The 17,621-nt window shown below is 51.9% G+C and overlaps 1 protein-coding gene and 1 non-coding gene across 3 annotated transcripts in view; one reads left to right on the top strand and one right to left on the bottom strand.

Moving 5' to 3' along the window:
* Positions 1-14,547, bottom strand: part of ACOT11 (acyl-CoA thioesterase 11) — a 44,570-nt gene extending 30,023 nt beyond the window's left edge. The window contains exon 1 of one of the 2 annotated variants that reach the window (XM_007164398.3): positions 14,435-14,547. In XM_007164398.3, the coding sequence (XP_007164460.1) occupies positions 14,435-14,467 (33 nt within the window). In that variant the 5' untranslated portion in view covers positions 14,468-14,547. Of the gene's footprint in view, positions 1-8,890; positions 8,964-14,434 lie in introns of those variants that run through there. The other variant, XM_007164399.3, reaches the window with a different exon arrangement.
* LOC114236567 (U6 spliceosomal RNA) lies at positions 4,720-4,826 on the top strand. Its single transcript, XR_003622491.1, has one exon. It is a non-coding gene; the product is annotated as a U6 spliceosomal RNA (small nuclear RNA).
* Positions 14,548-17,621: the final 3,074 nt, after the last annotated feature.

The following is a 17,621-nucleotide window of genomic DNA, read 5'->3' as shown; positions in this document are numbered from 1 at the left end:
ACCTGCAGGGACTGGCTGTGTGGGACCGGGATTCAAAGTAGCCTCATCCTCAGTTCTGCTTCTCTGCATTGTTTGGGCACTGTCCCCACAGAGTGTTGCAGAACTATGACCGATGGGACGTGAGCAAGTTTTTAAATCTCTCTGGCCCCAGCTTCCTCGTTTATAAAATTGAAAGGGTAGGTATGCAGGTGAGAATGAAAACAATCGTGCTCCCTTGTTTAATTATTAATATGTGCCAGGTGTGGTGCTAAGCATTTTCTGTGCCTTTTCTCTTTCAATCCTCACACAGCCCTAATAGTCAAATGTTGTTATTATTCCCATTTTACAGATGGGAAAACAGAGGCTCTGAAAGGGTATGGTGCACGCGCGTGTGCGCGCGCACACACACACACACACACACACACAATCACACAGCCAGTAAAGGGCAGAGTTGGGACTTGAACCCAAGTCTGTTTAACTCAAGGGCTGAGTCTGCTTGGGCACTTTGCTGTAAATGCCTCTCTCTTGTCTGACAGGCAGGATAGTTATGGCTGCATCCCAGGCATTAGTGCCAGGCACAGGCCCTTCCTTACCCACACATGCCAGGCAGGGCCCTCAGGGAAGCTCTCCTCCCCATCGACCCTCACATCCTCTGCAGGAAACAGTGGTGGTATCAGGACCTCCTCCCGGCACAGTCCAGGGGCCAGGCACTTGTCCTACTGGATGCTCAAGGCCAGCAGCCTGTGAGGGAGTGAGGTGCCACCACCAGTGCAGAAACTGCAAGCTGTCTGTCAGCTGAAAACTGTACTTTCTAAATCCTTAACTTTGGGGAGTGGGAGGAAACCTCATGGACAGCTAGACAGGACCCTCTCAGACGCAGGCATGTCCAGCTACCCCTGCCCCTCCACCACTGACAGCTGCCTCCCTGCAGCTTCCTTCCTTGGAGCTGTGTGCCACCTCCCACCCCCTACCTCCAGCAGACGCCAGAAAGGGGCAGGAGGGGTCTGCACACAGGCAGTCTGACCCCAAGTGTGACTGGCCCCCACTATGTGGCATCTCAGGCAGGCCCCTCTGATAGTATCCAGCATGGAACCCACATTCAGGGGCAACCCCCTGCCATGGGAGCCCCTGGCAGTGGGGTGAGCCCTTCAGGATCCGTGAAGAATAGGGCCAGCCTCTCTCTTCATCAGAGCCCTTCATGCCCTGCCTGCCAGACAGCCAAGGCTGCTGCCTGACACCACATCTGAGTCACCATGGCAACGGGTGGCCAGGCGATGGGCCAGGTCCGGCCATCCTGCAAGCAAGTCCATTTACCTTGGAGCTGGAAACAGTTACAGGGACCACTTGTCCCCTCCAGGAGAGCACGGGGGAGAGGGAGAGAGAAAGAGAAGAGGGGAGGGGGGAGGAGAAAGGGGTTACAGAGAGAGAAAGAGGAAAAGAAGGGAAAGAGAGAAAGGGAATAGAAAAACCATGAGGTCAAAGAATAGACACTGGTAGGGAACAGAGCAAGTGGAAGAGAGGACACACACACACACACACACACACACACACACACACACACACATACCCCAGAGAGAGAAGTGAGGGAGGCAGGAAAGGGCCCCCTCCCAAACTACCCCACTGCTCACATTCCTCAGGCTGGAGCTGCTCTCAGCCCTTTGGGATTCTGGCCACAGCTGGGACTTCCTGCCCCAGGAAGCTGGCAGCCCCGTGGCCCCCTGGAGGCCCCAGTCGCTGCTCCAGTCCCTGCAGTCCCCTCCACTGAGGGATGGTGTCTGCCCTCCCCAGCAGGTGGGGCCCCTGCCCCAACCCCTCAGGCAGCACCTACGGGCTCAGTCCCCTGCTTGGTCCCCACACTCCCCCAAGGCCCCAGCTGGTCACCGGTCACCAGTTCTCCTGTCCTCTCGCCCAGCTCCCCTCCCCTCATACAACACACCAACTTCTTTCCTCCAAAGTGTTCAAGAAATCATTCCTAAGCAGAGCAGAGTGGCGAGAGTGGGTGTGACTTCACCACAGAACGCATTTCCTTTACTCCACAGGAAGAGTGGGCCTCAGGAGGCCCAGCAAGGGGACACCAACCCTCGAGGAGCCGCTTCCAAGGCCCCGAGTCGCCAGGTGGAAGGCTGGGACCCAGAGCTGGGCCTGGCCTGCTCCCTGGCAGGGGCTGCTGAGCTGAGCAGATGCGCCAGTGGTTCTCTGCTGGGCACTCACCATGTTCCAGGGCCTTCCTCGGCCTCAAGCTCTCTGGCTGCAAGATGACCTTATCATTCCTGCCCTAGTCCCACTCCCACCCCCATGTGCCCTAAACTGTCTCAGAGGAATCTGAACCCACAAGAAAGTCTTGCTGAAGAGGTGATGAGCAGGGCAGACAGAGAAGAAAGAAAAACAGGAAGGCATAGGGGGCTGGCAAGCGGGACACAGCCTGCATTGGAATCCTGGCACCGCCTCTGTCTCCCTGGATAAACTTAGTCACTTACTTAAGCCACTCTGACCTCATTTTCCACATCTGTAACATGGGAATAATAATATCATAGTGAGTATTCAATGAGATTATATACAAAGTGTCTAGACCAGGATCTGACCTGTAGAAAATGCTTGAAAAGTGTCAGCTCTCCATGTTGTTAAAAAGCCAAAGCATTGGGACTTCCCTGGTGGTCCAGTGGGTGAGTCTCCGGCTCCCAATGGAGGGGGCCCGGGTTCAATCCCTGGTTGGGGAACTAGACCCTGCATGCATGCCGCAACTAAGAGTTGCATGCCGCAACTAAGAAACCCACGTGCCGCAACTAAGAAGCCCGCATGCTGCAACTAAAAGGTCCTGCATGCTGCAATGAAGATCCCGCGTGCTGCAGCTAAGACCCGGTGCAGCCTAAATAAATAAAAATAAATCTTTAAAAAAAGAAAAAAAAGCTGAAGCATTTATATCATTCTTTTAGATTCCATACAATACATAAATAGACTCATAGACATAGAAAACAAACTTATGGTTACCAAAGGGGAAAGGGTGGGGGGGGAGGGATAACTTAGGAATTCGGGATGAACAGATACACACTACTATATATAAAATAGATAAACAACAAGGACCTACTATATAGCACGGGGAACTATATTCAATATCTTGTGATAACCTATAATGGAAAAGAATCTCAAAGAATACATATATACATATACACACAAGAATACATAGATATACATACATATATATATATATATATATATATATATATATATATATATATATCACTGAGTCACTTTGCTATACACCTGAAACTAACACAACATTGTAAATCAACTATACTTCAATTAAAAAAAAAAAAGCCAAGGCATCGTTGAAGGACACAGGAAATCATCCTAACCAGGAAGGGCCTGCACTGGTCCCAGGGGTAAGAGATCCCCGCCGTGACTGGCCAGGCGGCCCTGGCAGAGCCCACGTCAAGCTTGAGGACAAGGACCCAGGCTTCGGGTGGACAAGAGAGCTGCGGGAAGCTCCCAGTGGTGGCAGACAGGACTTTCTACCCAGTTCCAGGACAGACACTTCCAGGTAAACACGCCAACTGTCTACCACCAGGGCTTCATTTCATCCATGGATCAAGATGTTGAACAGGCTGGAGTCTGTGGTACTCCAAGGAGGCCTCCCACGGATGATCACTCACAGTCTAGCCAGACTCAGCAACTTCTCATCTCCCTGGCCCCTGAAAGGCTCAAGACGCCTCACTAAGGAAACGGCTTCTTGGAATAGAAGGCAGTGATCGCAAGAAACCAGCTCGGGTTCACAGGGAACAAGGCATTCCAGGCACAAGGGAAGAGCTCACTGGGGCAGGAATAGACATATTTTGCATTTGCACAGATCCAGAACATTGTGGGTGCTCAGTAGACATGAGTTAAATTGAACCTGGGAGCTGTCTCCCATGGAGTCCCACATTTGTCTGCTCTGTTCAACTTTTGGCCAAAGGGCTTGAATGAAGACACACCTGGTCATGGATGGCCACCTGAAAGGTTGCAACTTTTAAACATAAAACCAAGCAGATAAAAATGAACATGATTCACACTGTCAGGCTGCATTTAAGTTTTTCTGTTGCCATCACTTTGTTCTAAGCTATATGTGTGCTGGCGTGGCTCTAGCTTAATGGTTGTTTATGCAAAAATGGCCTCATGGTTTCCCCTAACCACAAGCACAACAGTGGCAACTCCTGCTGCATCCAAACAGGGCCCTGTGGTTGCTGAAGGCCTCTGCGGAGGTGAGGGGTGCGGACGTGCTTAGGGCAGGAGTGATTGGGTGGCAGGGAAGAGACAGCCTCTAGCTGGGGCACGGCAGGCAGTGTGAGGCCCAGCTCTGTAAGGGGGAGGCAGAGGGGACAGGGAGTGGCACAGGACGGACAGCCAGGCAGTAGGGGGGACAGCGAGGGGGCCAGGCTACTTGTGGCTTGGGTGACAGCCCTCTGGCTGCAAATGTGAGGGCTGGCGGGGTCAGAGGACAGGAGGGTCCTGGTAAGGAATAAAACCAAGACCAAACAGGAGTGGACAAGGTTAGAAAGAGGCTAATTCTGGCCAGGGATCAACATCAACCTTTTTAAAGACCCAGACTCTCCACTCATGAATAGACAATAAACAAAGGAACGAGATTGTTCTAGAGTAAAAAGTGCTATAAGCAGAAAAACAGTAGGCACTATTCACAATAGCCAAGACATGGAAGCAACCTGACTGTCCATCGACAAAGGAATGGATTAAAAAAGATGTGGTACTGTGCTCGCTTCAGCAGCACATATACTAAAATTGGAATGATACAAAGAAGATTAGCATGGCCCCTGTGCGAGGATGACATGCAAATTCGTGAAGAGTTCCATATTTTTCCAGCAAAACATTGTGAAGCAACTGTACCCCAATAAAAATTAATTTTAAAAAAAGAAGATATGGTACATATATACAATGGAATGTTAGCCATAAAAAGGAAAAAAAGAATGCCATTTGCAGCACCATGGATGGACCTAGAGATTATCATACTAAGTGAAGTAAGTCAGACAGAGAAGGACAAATATCATGATGTCACTTATATGTAGAATCTAAAAAAAAAAAATGATACAAATGAACTTATTTACAAAACAGAAATAGACTCACAGACATAGAAAACAAACCTACGGTTACCCAACAGGGATGGGGGAGGGGGTGGGGATAAACTAGGAGTTTTGGATTAACATATACACACTACTATATATAAAATAAACAACAAGGTCCTACTGTATAGCACAGGGAACTAAATTCAATATCTTGTAATAATTTGTAATGGAAAAGAATCTGAAAAAGAATATATATATACGTATAACAATCACTTTGCTGTATACCTGAAAGTAACACAACATTGTAAATTAACTATACTTCAATTTAAAAGAATTTTTTAGAAAGAAGAAAAACAGCATATGTGATAGAGAGAGAAGGTGGTGGACCTGAAGGAACTAATTTAGGTTGAGTAATCAAGGAGACTCGTGGCCAAGATCTGAATGAATGACAAGCAGGAGCGATTGGGCCAGGTTCTGGGGGCACAGGGTCCCAGGCAGGGGAGCAGAGGGTGCAAAGAGTGCAAGGAGGAACGGGAACAAGCTTGGCTGCCAGAGGAACAGGGCAGTGTCAGGGAGAAGAGAAGAGACCGGGAAGAGTCCTATGTCATAGGGAAGAGTCCTATGTCACCCAAGGCCTAAGGTCTCAGGGGAGTTTGGATTTTACTCGAGGTGTGATGGGAAAAATTGAAGTCGATGAGTGGGGAGAGAGTGATCTGACCTGCATTTTAAGATCACTCTGCTGGGGACTTCCCTGGTGGCGCAGTGGTTAAGAATCCACCTGCCAATGCAGGGGACATGGGTTCGAGTCCTGGTCCAGTAAGATCCCACATGCCGCGGAGCAACTAAGCCCTTGCGCCACAACTACTGAGCCTGCGCCCCTGGAGCCCGTGCTTCGTGACAAGAGAAGCCACGGCAATGCGAAGCCCAGGGACCTCAACGAAGAGTAACCCCCGCTCGCTGCAGCTAGAGAGAGCCCGCGCGTGGCAACGAAGACCCAACACAGCCAAAAAATAAATAGAATTAGTAATATAAATAAATAAATAAATAACATATCTTTAAAAAATAAAAAAGATCACTCTGCTGTTGTGTGGGGGCGGATTGCAGGGTGAGAGAGAAGAAGCAGCGAGACTCCTCCGTGGGCCACTGCAGTCCGAAGAGAGATGATGGACCCAGGAGTATTTGGGAGGTGGAGCCAGCACAACGTGCTGAAGTCTTCCATGTGTGAGAGTGAGAGAACAGGAGGTCGTGGGGAGGATCCAGACTTTGGACAAATGGCTGGTAGATGGTGGTGATGGTTACTGAGTTGGGAGAGACCAGGGGAGAAATAAGTAGGGGTGGAATCAAAAATTTTTGAGATCCTATGAAACACTTAAAGAGAGATGTCAAGGAGGATGAATGTTCAAGTTTGGAGCCCGCTGGAGAAGAGGCTGCACCTGGGGACATGAGATTACTTGGGCTTTTAAGATCCACAGGACTCTGCAACCTTGTGGTCGGTCAAAGGTGGCTGTCAATTCTTTACTACTCCTCCCTAGACCCCAGGTTGGGTCTAATCCCCTCCTCTTGAATCTGGATCCCCCTTAGTGACATTTCAACTGGTGACTTTTTTTTTTATATGTGTTGGGTCTTTGTTGCTACATGTGGGCTTTCTTCTAGTTGCGGTGAGCAGGAGCTACTCTTCGTTGCAGTGCGTGGGCTTCTCATTGCGGTGGCTTCTCTTGTTGCGGAGCATGGGCTCTAGACACGCGGGCTTCAGTAGTTGCAGCATGCGGGCCCAGTAGTTGCAGCACCCAGGGCTTAGAGCGCATGGGCTTCAGCAGTTGTGGCACACGGGTTTAGTTGCTCCATGGCATGTGGGATCTTCCTGGACCAGGGATCGAACTCGTGTCCCCTGCATTGGCAGGCAGATTCTCAACCACTGTGCCACCAGGGAAGTCCTCAACTGGTGGCTTCTGAGACCAGATCATGAGAAGCCTGGCAGCTTCCACCCAGGCCTCTTGGAACTCTTGCTCTGGTGGAGCCCACTGCCAGGTGGGAAGTCTGACCTCCCACTGAGACCTTCATATGGAAAAGGCCCCATGTGGCTGCTCAGAATGACAGTCCCAGCTAGAACCAACCTTCCGGCCATTCCCACCAAGGGGCCAAATACTAGTGAAGCCATGGTGGACTCCATAGTCTAGCCCATCCACTGGCTGAACACCACCAAGTAACCTCCATCAACACCACATAGAGCAGAAGAGTCACCCAGCCAAGCCCTGCCCAAATCCCTGACCCACAAAAATCTCAAGATAAAATAAAACGGTTCTTGTTTTAAGCCACTAAGTTTGGGGATAGTTTGTCACACAGTCATAGTAATAGAACAGACATCATCCAAGGAGAGAGCAAAAGAGGTCGGCTGGGAAGGAGACGCCTGCAAGGGAGCCAGAGAAGGAGCCCTGAGGTGGGAGGAGCACCAGGTCTGGGAGGATCTCCAGGAGGAGGGGCGCCTGCGGGTCCAGGGTCAGAGAAGCTCTAAGGGGGCGGGAGGAAGGGCAAGAGAAGAGCCCATTAGAGTATATCAGGAAAAGGACGAGAGGAAAGAAGTGGAAGCAGGGACCACAGAAAACTCTTTCAGATTCTTGTGGGAATGGGGAAACGAGGGAGTATCTGGGAGGGGACATGGGGACAAGGGAGGGGTTTTGTTTGCCTAGAGGCAGGGGAACAAAGAGCTCATTTGTCTGCTAATGGGACAGAGCCAGTTGTGTGCCTGAGAGCCGCCTACAGCACAGCACGGGGACTGCCCAAGAATTGCTCTCCCAGAAGCTCAGAAAATCCCATTTTAGAAATCTATGGCTGCCATTTACTGTGCACCTACTATGTGCCAGGCCTAGTCCTTGGGGGTCCTTTAATTCTCAAGTCCGCCCCGAAGCAGGAGTCCTCATTTTACGGTTGAGGAAAAGGAAACTCAGGGAACAGGGAAAGATCCACTCAAAGACACATGACCAGTAAAAGGCAGAGCAGAGACTGGACGTGGGCTCTTCTGACTCCAGAGCCTGGCAGGGGTGCTGCAGGGGGACACCAGTCCTAGAGGGAGATCAGATCCCCCAGCCCATGGGACTTATGAGACAGAGCCTGGCACTTGGGAGACCCTCCATCGGTTTCCTCCCTGCTCTCCTGCCTTCCAGGTGATACGGAGAAAGAGCTGGAGGGGAGTGGTCCCTGGCCAGTCCATCCCCCACTGGGCTGTGGGGATCTCACCACCACCCACCATCACCATCCCCCCACGCCTCTGCAGAGGGCCTAGCAGGCACAGAAGTCCCTCCCAGTCTCCTGTTTGCCTCCCTGAGAACCAGTCTGAGCAGGGGTGAGACACATCCTCTCTTAGTCTTGCAGCCTGAAAGCTCTACTTTTATCTTCCAAAGTAAGGGCAGGTGGGTGGGGACCAGGTAATCTCAGTCCCAGGAGGCCCTCAGGGTAGGGGTGGAGGAAGCAATGCTGTACTTGCCCCTTCCCTTGCCCCAAAGTCATTCAGTCCTTGGGCCCCTTCCTCTCCCCAGGCCCATGTGTCCCACGTACCCCACTGCTCTCAAAGCCTGTAGGCAGGCCATCCAATCTCTATGTAAATGCATCATGACACTAACCTCCTTGGCACAAAGCAGGCTCAAATGACAGGGACCATTATTACCCCCGTGTCCACATGTTTCGGATGAGGAAACTGAGGCTGGGAAAAGGTAGCCGCTAGCCACTAGCCCAGAACGAGCCGGAGACTTCTGACTCCAGACCACCATCCCTCCCACAGTTCTGGGGGCAGTATCCCCAGAGAAGGAGAGGAGCTGGGTCTCTCCATACCCTCCCTAAGGGATCAAATGGAAATTGAGACTCACCTGGTTTGGCTCAGCCCTGGAGTGTGCTGGAAATCTGAGGCTGCTTTAGGAAGACTTGAAGGCCACTCCCCTTCCAGATCTCTGACCGGATTCCAGGCCTGGGAGCAGGGCCACACCTGGCTGGGCCGCACCCCCAGGGCGGATCACAGCCTGTTCTACAGGTGGAGTTCAGCACTGCCACCAGCAGTGAGCATACCATTCCAAGCGATGGGCCTCCCTGCGGCACCGCAGAGGCGCTGCCAGACAGCCTGCTGACTCCCTGGACTTCTGAACAACCAGACAAGGTAAAGCACGTACAACCACTTTCTAGACTGTAAAGTGGGTGTACATATGAGGAGATAAACTCCTTGAAGACAGGAGCCAGGCCCATATCTCTCTAGAGTCCCAGGGCCTCACTATATATATATATATATTTTTTTTTTTTTCCAGCTCTACTGAGATATGGTTGACAAATAAAAGTTGTACACATTCAGGTTGCAAAACACAATGTTTTAATATACGTATATATCGTGAAATGATTACCACAATCAAGCTAATCAACACATCCATCACCTCTCAGTTACCCGTTTTTGGGGAGAGTGGTGAGGATGCTTGAGACCCACATTCTTAGCAAATTTCCAGTACATAAGACATTATTGTTAACTACAGTCACCATGCTGTATTTTAGGTCTCCAGAACTTATTCATCTTATAACTGAAAGTTTGTACCCTTTGACCAACATCTCCCCTTTCCCACCCCCCATCACCCCACTATACTTTTTTGAGCACCTACTATGTTCCAGGCATTTATATACATTATATAATGGCTTCATATCCATAATACCATTTAATCCTCACCAAACCCTGTGAGGGACAACTATCCCTCTTGCACAGAAAAGGGAACTGAAACCGGGCTATCTGAGGGCCACGTTGCTCTGGGTGGTAGAGCTGGGATTTTGCTTTTCTCACTACCACAGTTCTTTCTACTCATTCACTAGGCTTCCTCTCCAGAAGAGGTGCTTAATACTTAATGTCTACTGCCATTAATTAGTTAATGTCTGATTTGCTGAGAGAAGATTATTACTATTGAAGAAGGCCCAAGCAGGATACATGTGTTACATGGGCAAGGGGGCCAGGGAGAGACACCTCAGGGGGTTACTGCCAAATGCTCTCCCTCTTCCTTGCGGAAAGAGCTTTTCCCAAATCTCACACACAGGTGCCTCTGCCGGGACCATGCTTCCTAACCTGGAAAAGTTTTCAAGGCTGAGCTACCCCATCACCTCTTCCAGGGAGACTGCCCTGTCCCCTAGGCTATGAGGGGCCACCTCTGGGCTTCCCTCTCTCACAGCCTGGCCACACTGTGCTGTCATCATTGGTTTTTACCACTCTCTGTCTCCCCATCAGCTTGGGGGAACCTGAGGACAGGTCCAGTCTGACTCATCCCTGTGTCCCCAAAATGCCGGGCTCTGATCCTTTCCATCACTGCCCTTGTGCCACCTCCTACCCACAAGGAGGCTGCTTGTGGGAGTGGCAGGAACACACAGGTCTGCAGCCAGGGAGCTGGCAGAGGACCCAGCCGGCAGCACCATCTGTCCCTGGAGGCACAGGACAGAGCAGGCACAAGGCAGAGGTGTCAGTTCCTCGGCTCAGCCAGGTCAGCCCAGGACAAAGCCCAGCTGTAGCTTAGGGTCAGACGAGACTTCGAATTCTCTAACTAGCTCAAAGTGACTCAGTGCCAGAGCCTTGGTTTTCTTAGCTGTAAAGCTAGCTGGATACCAGCAGCCTTGCAGAGCTGTTGGGAAGTTTAAACACACCTGACACTCCGTAGGTGCTCAACAAAAAGCTAACATTTACCATCTCATCCGACCCACTGACCCTGTCATTAACCCACTGAGGAAACTGAAGTCCAGATGAGACAGAAATAAAAGAACCAATATTTACTGTGGCCAGTTATGTGCCAGGATCCACACTCCTCCAATGTCTTTAACAAGACCTGCAGGAACAGACCTGGTTCACAGATGAGGAAACAGGTCTACAGGGAGTGAAGTGTGTGAGCGTCTCTAAGGCAGTTATCTGGACTCTTACCACTGTCCAGCTCGGACCCACTGGACCAGGCACAGGTGAAGGGCAGGGGTGCAGCCTCCCCTCGGCCCTAGGAGGTAGAGGCAGGAGGTCAGCCCTGAATCTGCATTGTCAGTGTGTGAAGGTGGGCAGAGGAGGCTGGCATGGGGTGAGTCTGGGTGTGAGATCGAGGCCACTTTCTCGGTGGCCAAGACAAGGGCTGGAAAAGGGGTCCCAACCTAGCAGGTAGGGGTTCCGAGTCTCTCGCCAGTGGTACAAGCCCAGGCACATCCTCTCCCTTCTCTGTGCCTTGTCTGCACCAGGGCGCTGATCCTATGGCCCACCTCCCTATTGTGAGGGGTCAGAGGTGGATGGGAAAGCAGTGGGGACCCTCATGGCGCTGGAGGAGAGGAACTCTGATGATGTGTTTCCCCGGGTTCCTGAGCTCAGTGTGCAGGGACTGCACACCTTGGCACCAAGACTGGGGACCAGAGGGCCCCCAAGGAGTGCACAGTCTGGTGGGCAGAGCAATAGGGCCCACAGCACTCCAAACCCCAAACCCTGCCTCCGGGGTCCAGGCCCCCAGCCTGCAGCATGTCGTAACCATGTCTCAGCCCCTTCCAGCTGCTCTGCCCTCACTCACTCCACTCTAAGCCACGCCAGCCTTCGTTCGGCAGCTCAGATGCACCAGGCTCCCCCCACCTTGGAGCCCATAAATGAATACTATTCCCTCTGCCTGGAACGCTCTTCCCCCATCTCCTCCCATGGCTGCCTCCTTCTCAGCCACTGTGTCTCCGCTCAGTTGTCACCTGGTCACAGAGCTCTCTTGTGACCTCTCTCATTATTCTCTAACAGTTCTCTGTTCTCCAGACAGCCTGAGTTTAATCTCAGCAGTGCCACTTACTAGCTGTGTGACCTTGGGCAAGTTACTTAACCTCTCTGTCTCAGTTTCATCTTTAATATGGGCATGGTACCACTATCTACTTCACAGAGTTGTTATAAGGAATATATGAATTAATGCATGCTTGGCACATAGCTAGCATTTATATGACATTTATTATTAATATTCACAGCTCTTATCACAGATTTTCATTGTATGTTTCTTTGACTACCTTTTCACTGCGTCTCCCTCATTAGCTGTCAGCTCCACACAATAGCCTGGGCCCATCACAGAGTACTCAGCGCTGACACAGGCTAATCCCTGTAGAGGGAACAACTGAGGCCAGTATAACATCCCGAGGAAACACCATTAATTCTGGGAGCAGCAGGATGGGGGTTTGAAGGGGAATGATGGCTGAGCCAGGTTTTGAAGGATGAAGATGAGTCCTCCAGACTAAGAACACCAAGGCTATCTGCCCATGGCTGAGACTAAGGTTCAAATGTGGCTCCCAAATAGGCTGAAGCTAAGTGTCTGAGTCTCATCTCCTCCTCCAGGAAGACTTCTGGGACTCTTTCAGCCCCCTCTGAGCTCCCATGGCCGCTCATTTGTTCACAAGTTTTTGTGCTCCTGCTACATGAGAGGCACATTATTTTACGTCTAGGGGTCTCCCTTCCTCCACCACACAGCAGGGTCCTTGAGGGAGCTGGGCCCCTACTTTTCACTGTCAGGACCAACCTCAAGGTGGTGCACAAACCCTTCACAAACATCCAGACCCCCAGGATGTCAAGGCTGATGGGGACCTCAGAGAACAACCAGGGATGGGGAGCGCCTGGCCCAAGGTTACTTGTCAATGATGGGGTGAAGATGAGATTCTAATCCAGAGGTGGCCAAATGGTATGCCCTAAGCCTCCCCGCACTCTGAACTAGACCCTGACTGAGGCTGGTGCCGGCAGGGTGGGGAGCAGCACCTCCAGCTGTCCTCGGGTTCAAGGTGAAGCAGGGGGATCGCCACAGGGGGTCAGGAACAACGTGTAAATCTGTGGGTGCGTGAACACGTGCACAGATGCTCACACCTGTTTCTGACCTTCCACCACCCTGTTGGCAGCACTACCCGGGTGCAGAGCTTCTCAGGGGGAAGTGGGACAAACAGCTCCATCCTCATTCCCAGAGTAAATGAAGTTCCTGGGCCCCCTTGAGAGCTGCCCGGACCAGGCTAGAACTCAGGCAGAGGTTCCCAGCCTCCCAGCCTCCCAGCCTCCCACAGGGTACCAGCCCAGGAGTGCGGGACTCAGTGCCCAGTACAGACTGACAGCTTGCGTGGGGAAGGAGAAGGGTCCCCACTGAGAGAAACAGGACAGGTGACCCTTCCAGCACCACCACACAGGCACTCAATGCTCCTGCAACCTCCCCCCCCCAACCCCAGCCTGGCAGGAGACTCACCACCTCATTCATTCACTCATTCACTCACATGTGCTGAGTGCTTGCTGGGTTACCCAGTGATGGGTGAAAGCAAGAACCATCCGACTCCAAAATGCTCACTGTCTGCAGTGCCATGGGATACTGACAAGGGCCCCCAAACCCTGTAAAGCAGGGCATGTGGGTTATCTGAGGCCCTCCTTTAACCCGATTTTCTTTATCCCCAGTGAAGAGTTTGGTGGGTGGGTTTGCTTGCTTTTCATTAACAGCAGCTTTGGTAACAACCCAGAAAATGGTCTCCTCCTGTATTCCAGGGGAATTTGGAGAGTTCAGGAGGAAACAAGGGGAGTCCAAGGAGATCTGCCATGTAGGCAATGATCCAAACGTGGTGATCAAGGCCAGTTATACAGATAGAGGGAGGGGGTGGAGAAGAGATGTCTTTATTTGCCCCTGCCCCTTTTAAAAGGCTTTTCCCAAAAATGTCTTCAGAGGATGGTAGCTCTACACCCAGCATTGCACATCTGCCAGTCTGTCCTGAACGCTTCTCCATTCCCCAGATCAAAGGCTCCCGACAGGGACCACTGAGCACTTGGGTCTGTCTGGTGCCTCAGCATCTAATGTCAGCTCCAAAGTCCCTGTTAAGAGGTTCCAGGAAAACGTTCTCTGCGAGGTCACCTTGCAGAACACCTTTCCAACAGCCCTCATTTGGTCCTGCACGTGCTGTCGCAAAGAGGTCATTGTCCCCAAGAACCCTGGCTTCAGCCTGTCACACTCACTCACACGCACATCCCTAGCCTGTATCTTCTAGCAGCTCTATGGCCCTCAAGCCCTGCATTCTAAGAGTTAAACACTACAGAGCCACAGAGCTCAGCCGTCAGGCAGAAACCGGCACAGAACTCCATGGGGAGAGACACACACCCCCAGAATAGAATTCCAGACGCAAAGAACTTGCCGAAGATGATTCCACTCAACATAGCCAGCCCTCCTAACGGCCCCTGGGGCTTGTTTGGGGATTGTTGCTTATAATAAACCAGCCCAGGAGTTCTGTGATTTCTCCTTGCAAAGACAGCTAGAAAATGGCCCATGGAAAATGAGAGAGAAGATGTAGGACTTCTGACTTAAAATGGAAACTTCAGTTCTCTTTTGGGATCCCCAGCCCCCAATCCCCTCCCCTCTGCCCCCAACCCGCCCCCAGCCCACCCTCCATACCCGTCGCAGGTGATTTCCGACATTCTGGATCATTGCTGCCGACACCCCGCTAGCTGCTCGCACCCTCCTCGGAGAGACACTGGTCACCTGAGCGACAGCCCCGCTCCAGCTCCAAATGAAGCCGGTCCGCCTCTCCTTGCACTCCTCCTCCCCGGCTCCCGCCCCTCCTGAGCCAGCCGTTATCAGTTATCAACGTGTCCCGACCTTTCCTCAGACTGCCCTCGGGCCCCCCTTCCCCTAGCGCCCCGCACGGAGGCTCCTGTGCCAGCCCGCCTGCCTGCCCAGTGCAGAGCAAGGAGGGAGGCTGCCAGCTGGGCCACAGCCATGTCAGGGGGCCCTACGCCCGCCCACTGCACACCCAGCCGGACACTCACTGCACCTCCAGCCACAGCCAAACTTCGTCACCCCCCCACCCCCGCCACTTCCAGCCCCTGACATCCTCCCCACAGGGACTCTGGCTCTGGGATGGCTCCCGGCCCCAGCCAGCGACACTGGCAAAACAGGCACCGGCTTTCCATCCATCCACAAGGGGTCAGGCTGGAAGGTGGCAGGAGTGTGGGGAGCTGCCAGCAGCCTCCCAGAGAGATACCAGACCCACCTGCTCGGACTCTTCACCCTTGAGGTGCCGCCCAACGCTCCAGCCCACCAGCATCCAGCAGCTGCTGGCCAGCGATGGGGCACACCCCCTCACTTCCTTAAAATAGGTGGCGTGACTTTTCTAAAAGTGACACCTGCCAAATTCCACCCATCCGCTCCACAGAGTTCATCCCCCTGGGCTCCCACCCCAGCCCCTAAAAGACTAAAAGGCCATCAGGACTTTCCCTTCTCCCTGCAAGGCACATCGTGAGGCAGCTTTGACACTCACATTGGATTTCTCATGACAGGGCAATAAAATCAAGTGCTTGGTGTTTAAGAAAAGAAGGAGGGGGCTTCCCTGGTGGCGCAGTGGTTGAGAGTCTGCCTGCCAATGCAGGGGACACGGGTTCGAGCCCTGGTCCGGGAAGATCCCACATGCCGCGGAGCAAGTGGGCCCGTGAGCCACAACTACTGAACCTGCGCGTCTGGAGCCTGTGCTCTGCAACAAGAGAGGCCGCGATGGTGAGAGGCCCGCGCACCGCAATGAAGAGTGGCCCCCACTTGCCACAACTAGAGAGAGCCCTCGCACAGAAACGAAGACCCCGCACAGCCATAAATAAATATATAAATAAATAAAAATTAAAAAAAAAAAAAAAGAAAAGAAGGAGGGGAGTGGAATGCAGGCAGGGGAGCTGGGACAGACAAGTATATGGCGAATAATAATGAGTACTTCGCAATAACCCAGCACCCACTGTGTGCCAGGCCTCACCATGTCCTCATTCCACCCCCACCTGAAGGTCGCTTGGAGAGGGTAGGTGAGGTGCCCCAGGTGGCACAGCTACTGAGTGCAGAGCTGTGCTGGAACAGAGGTCAGTCCAATTCTGAGGCCTCTGCCCTTTCCTCTGCCCCTCTAGTTCACTCACCACATCCCTAATAATGTCTCCTCCTGGGCCTAAGACAACTGGTTTCCGGGCCTGTTTCTTTCACTAATGTGCTATGTGACTTTGGGCAAGTTTTCTCCTCTCTCTGGGCCGCCCTGTTCTAGGAGTCAAGGACTCTAATGTCCATCACTGTGAGCTCAGGCCTTACCTTCAAAGAGTTTATGGTCCGTCAGTACTTCAGTGTCTACAAATGCAAAATTAAAGTCACGCCTTAAAAATGGCAAGATGATCCAAGGATGGCACTGAGGATTGGGGCAAGCTGGGAGGCTTTGTGGAGGAGGTAGTGCTAGAGCCGGACTGAAGACTGAATAGGCTGACAAGAGGGGTGAGGTGGGAGGCCTAATGGGAACAGAACAGGATGCAGTCATAGGCAGTGAGGGCCCTCATCTTTCAGGAAAAAGCTGGGAGTCTATCGTGGAGGACCTTGAATGCCAGGCAACAGGGTTTAGGCATCAAGGAGCCTCTGAGGTTGAAGAACACGCTCAGTATGACAAAAGCCATGTGAGGTGAAGAGGACAGGTGTCATGAGACCTTTCTGGACAGGTAAGAAAACTGGCCTAGAAAGGGGATAGCTTAAGTCACTGGATCCCCAATCTCACTGGGTAAGGCAAGCAGTCAGGACAATTTCAGGGTCTTCACTATGCAGATGAGGGGATAGAAACCCAGAGAGCTTCTGGTCCCCAACCCTACCCTCTCTCCAGAGCTGTCTGGACTCAGACTCACTGGACTCAGTCTAGTGTCCCTGTCTTACAGATGAACACATTGAGACACAGGGATGAAAAGTGAGCCAACCAAAGTCAAAGAGCAAGGAAGTTGTCTAGAATCACCACTCCTGACCTCAAGTCTAGAGTCCTGTCCACCCCACACCACAACAAGGCATAAAATATGAAAGACAGCATTCAGTTAGACTTACGAGAAGACTTCCAGCAAGGCTGAATCAAGATACTATCAGGAGCTAGACCTTTCTACAGAGGCCCCTCCGGCCCACAAAGGTCTCCCTTCCCTTTTCTATTTATTACAGAATTGACTCTTGTGTCTCTTTAGCAGCTCTGTTTGGTCTGTTACTCCAATGAATATTTCCAAATATTCTCCCCTTTCCAACTCACTTGGGAGCCCCCTGACGGCTGATATCACATCTTACTCATCTCTGTGCCTATCCCACGAGCCCCCAGACCAGGGCCCTATATGCAGAAGGCATGAAACACACCTGATGAATCATAGTCGTGGAAAGGCGAATCCAGAAGAGGTCTTAAGTGATAGCTAGTCAATGGTTCTCCAACTTCAGCCTGCATCAGAATCACCCAGAGGGCTTTTTTTTTTTTTTTTTTTGGCTGCTCCTCGAGGCATGAGGAATCTTACTTCCCTGACCAGGGATCAAACCAGCACCCCCTGTGGTGGAAGCGCAGAGTCTTAACCACTGGACTGACAGGGAAGCCCCAGAGGGCTTATTAAAATACAGATTTCTAGGCCCTACCTCCAGCAGAGCTGCAGTAGAGCCCAAGAATTTGCAACAAGATCCCAAGTGATACTGATGCTGCTGGTCCAGGGACCACACTTTGAGAACCAGTGAGCTAGGTCAGTCCTCCCATTGTAAGCTGGGGAAAATGAGGCCCAGAGGTTTTAAAGGCAGCAGCTGACAGTATATCACTATACTGTATATCACTGTATCA

The sequence above is a fragment of the Balaenoptera acutorostrata genome, chromosome 1, assembly GCF_949987535.1.
Source record: "Balaenoptera acutorostrata chromosome 1, mBalAcu1.1, whole genome shotgun sequence".
Classification (NCBI taxonomy): Eukaryota; Metazoa; Chordata; class Mammalia; order Artiodactyla; family Balaenopteridae; genus Balaenoptera; species Balaenoptera acutorostrata.
The sequence above is the reverse complement of the archived record's forward strand: the minus strand, read 5'-3'. Positions and strand labels throughout refer to the sequence as shown.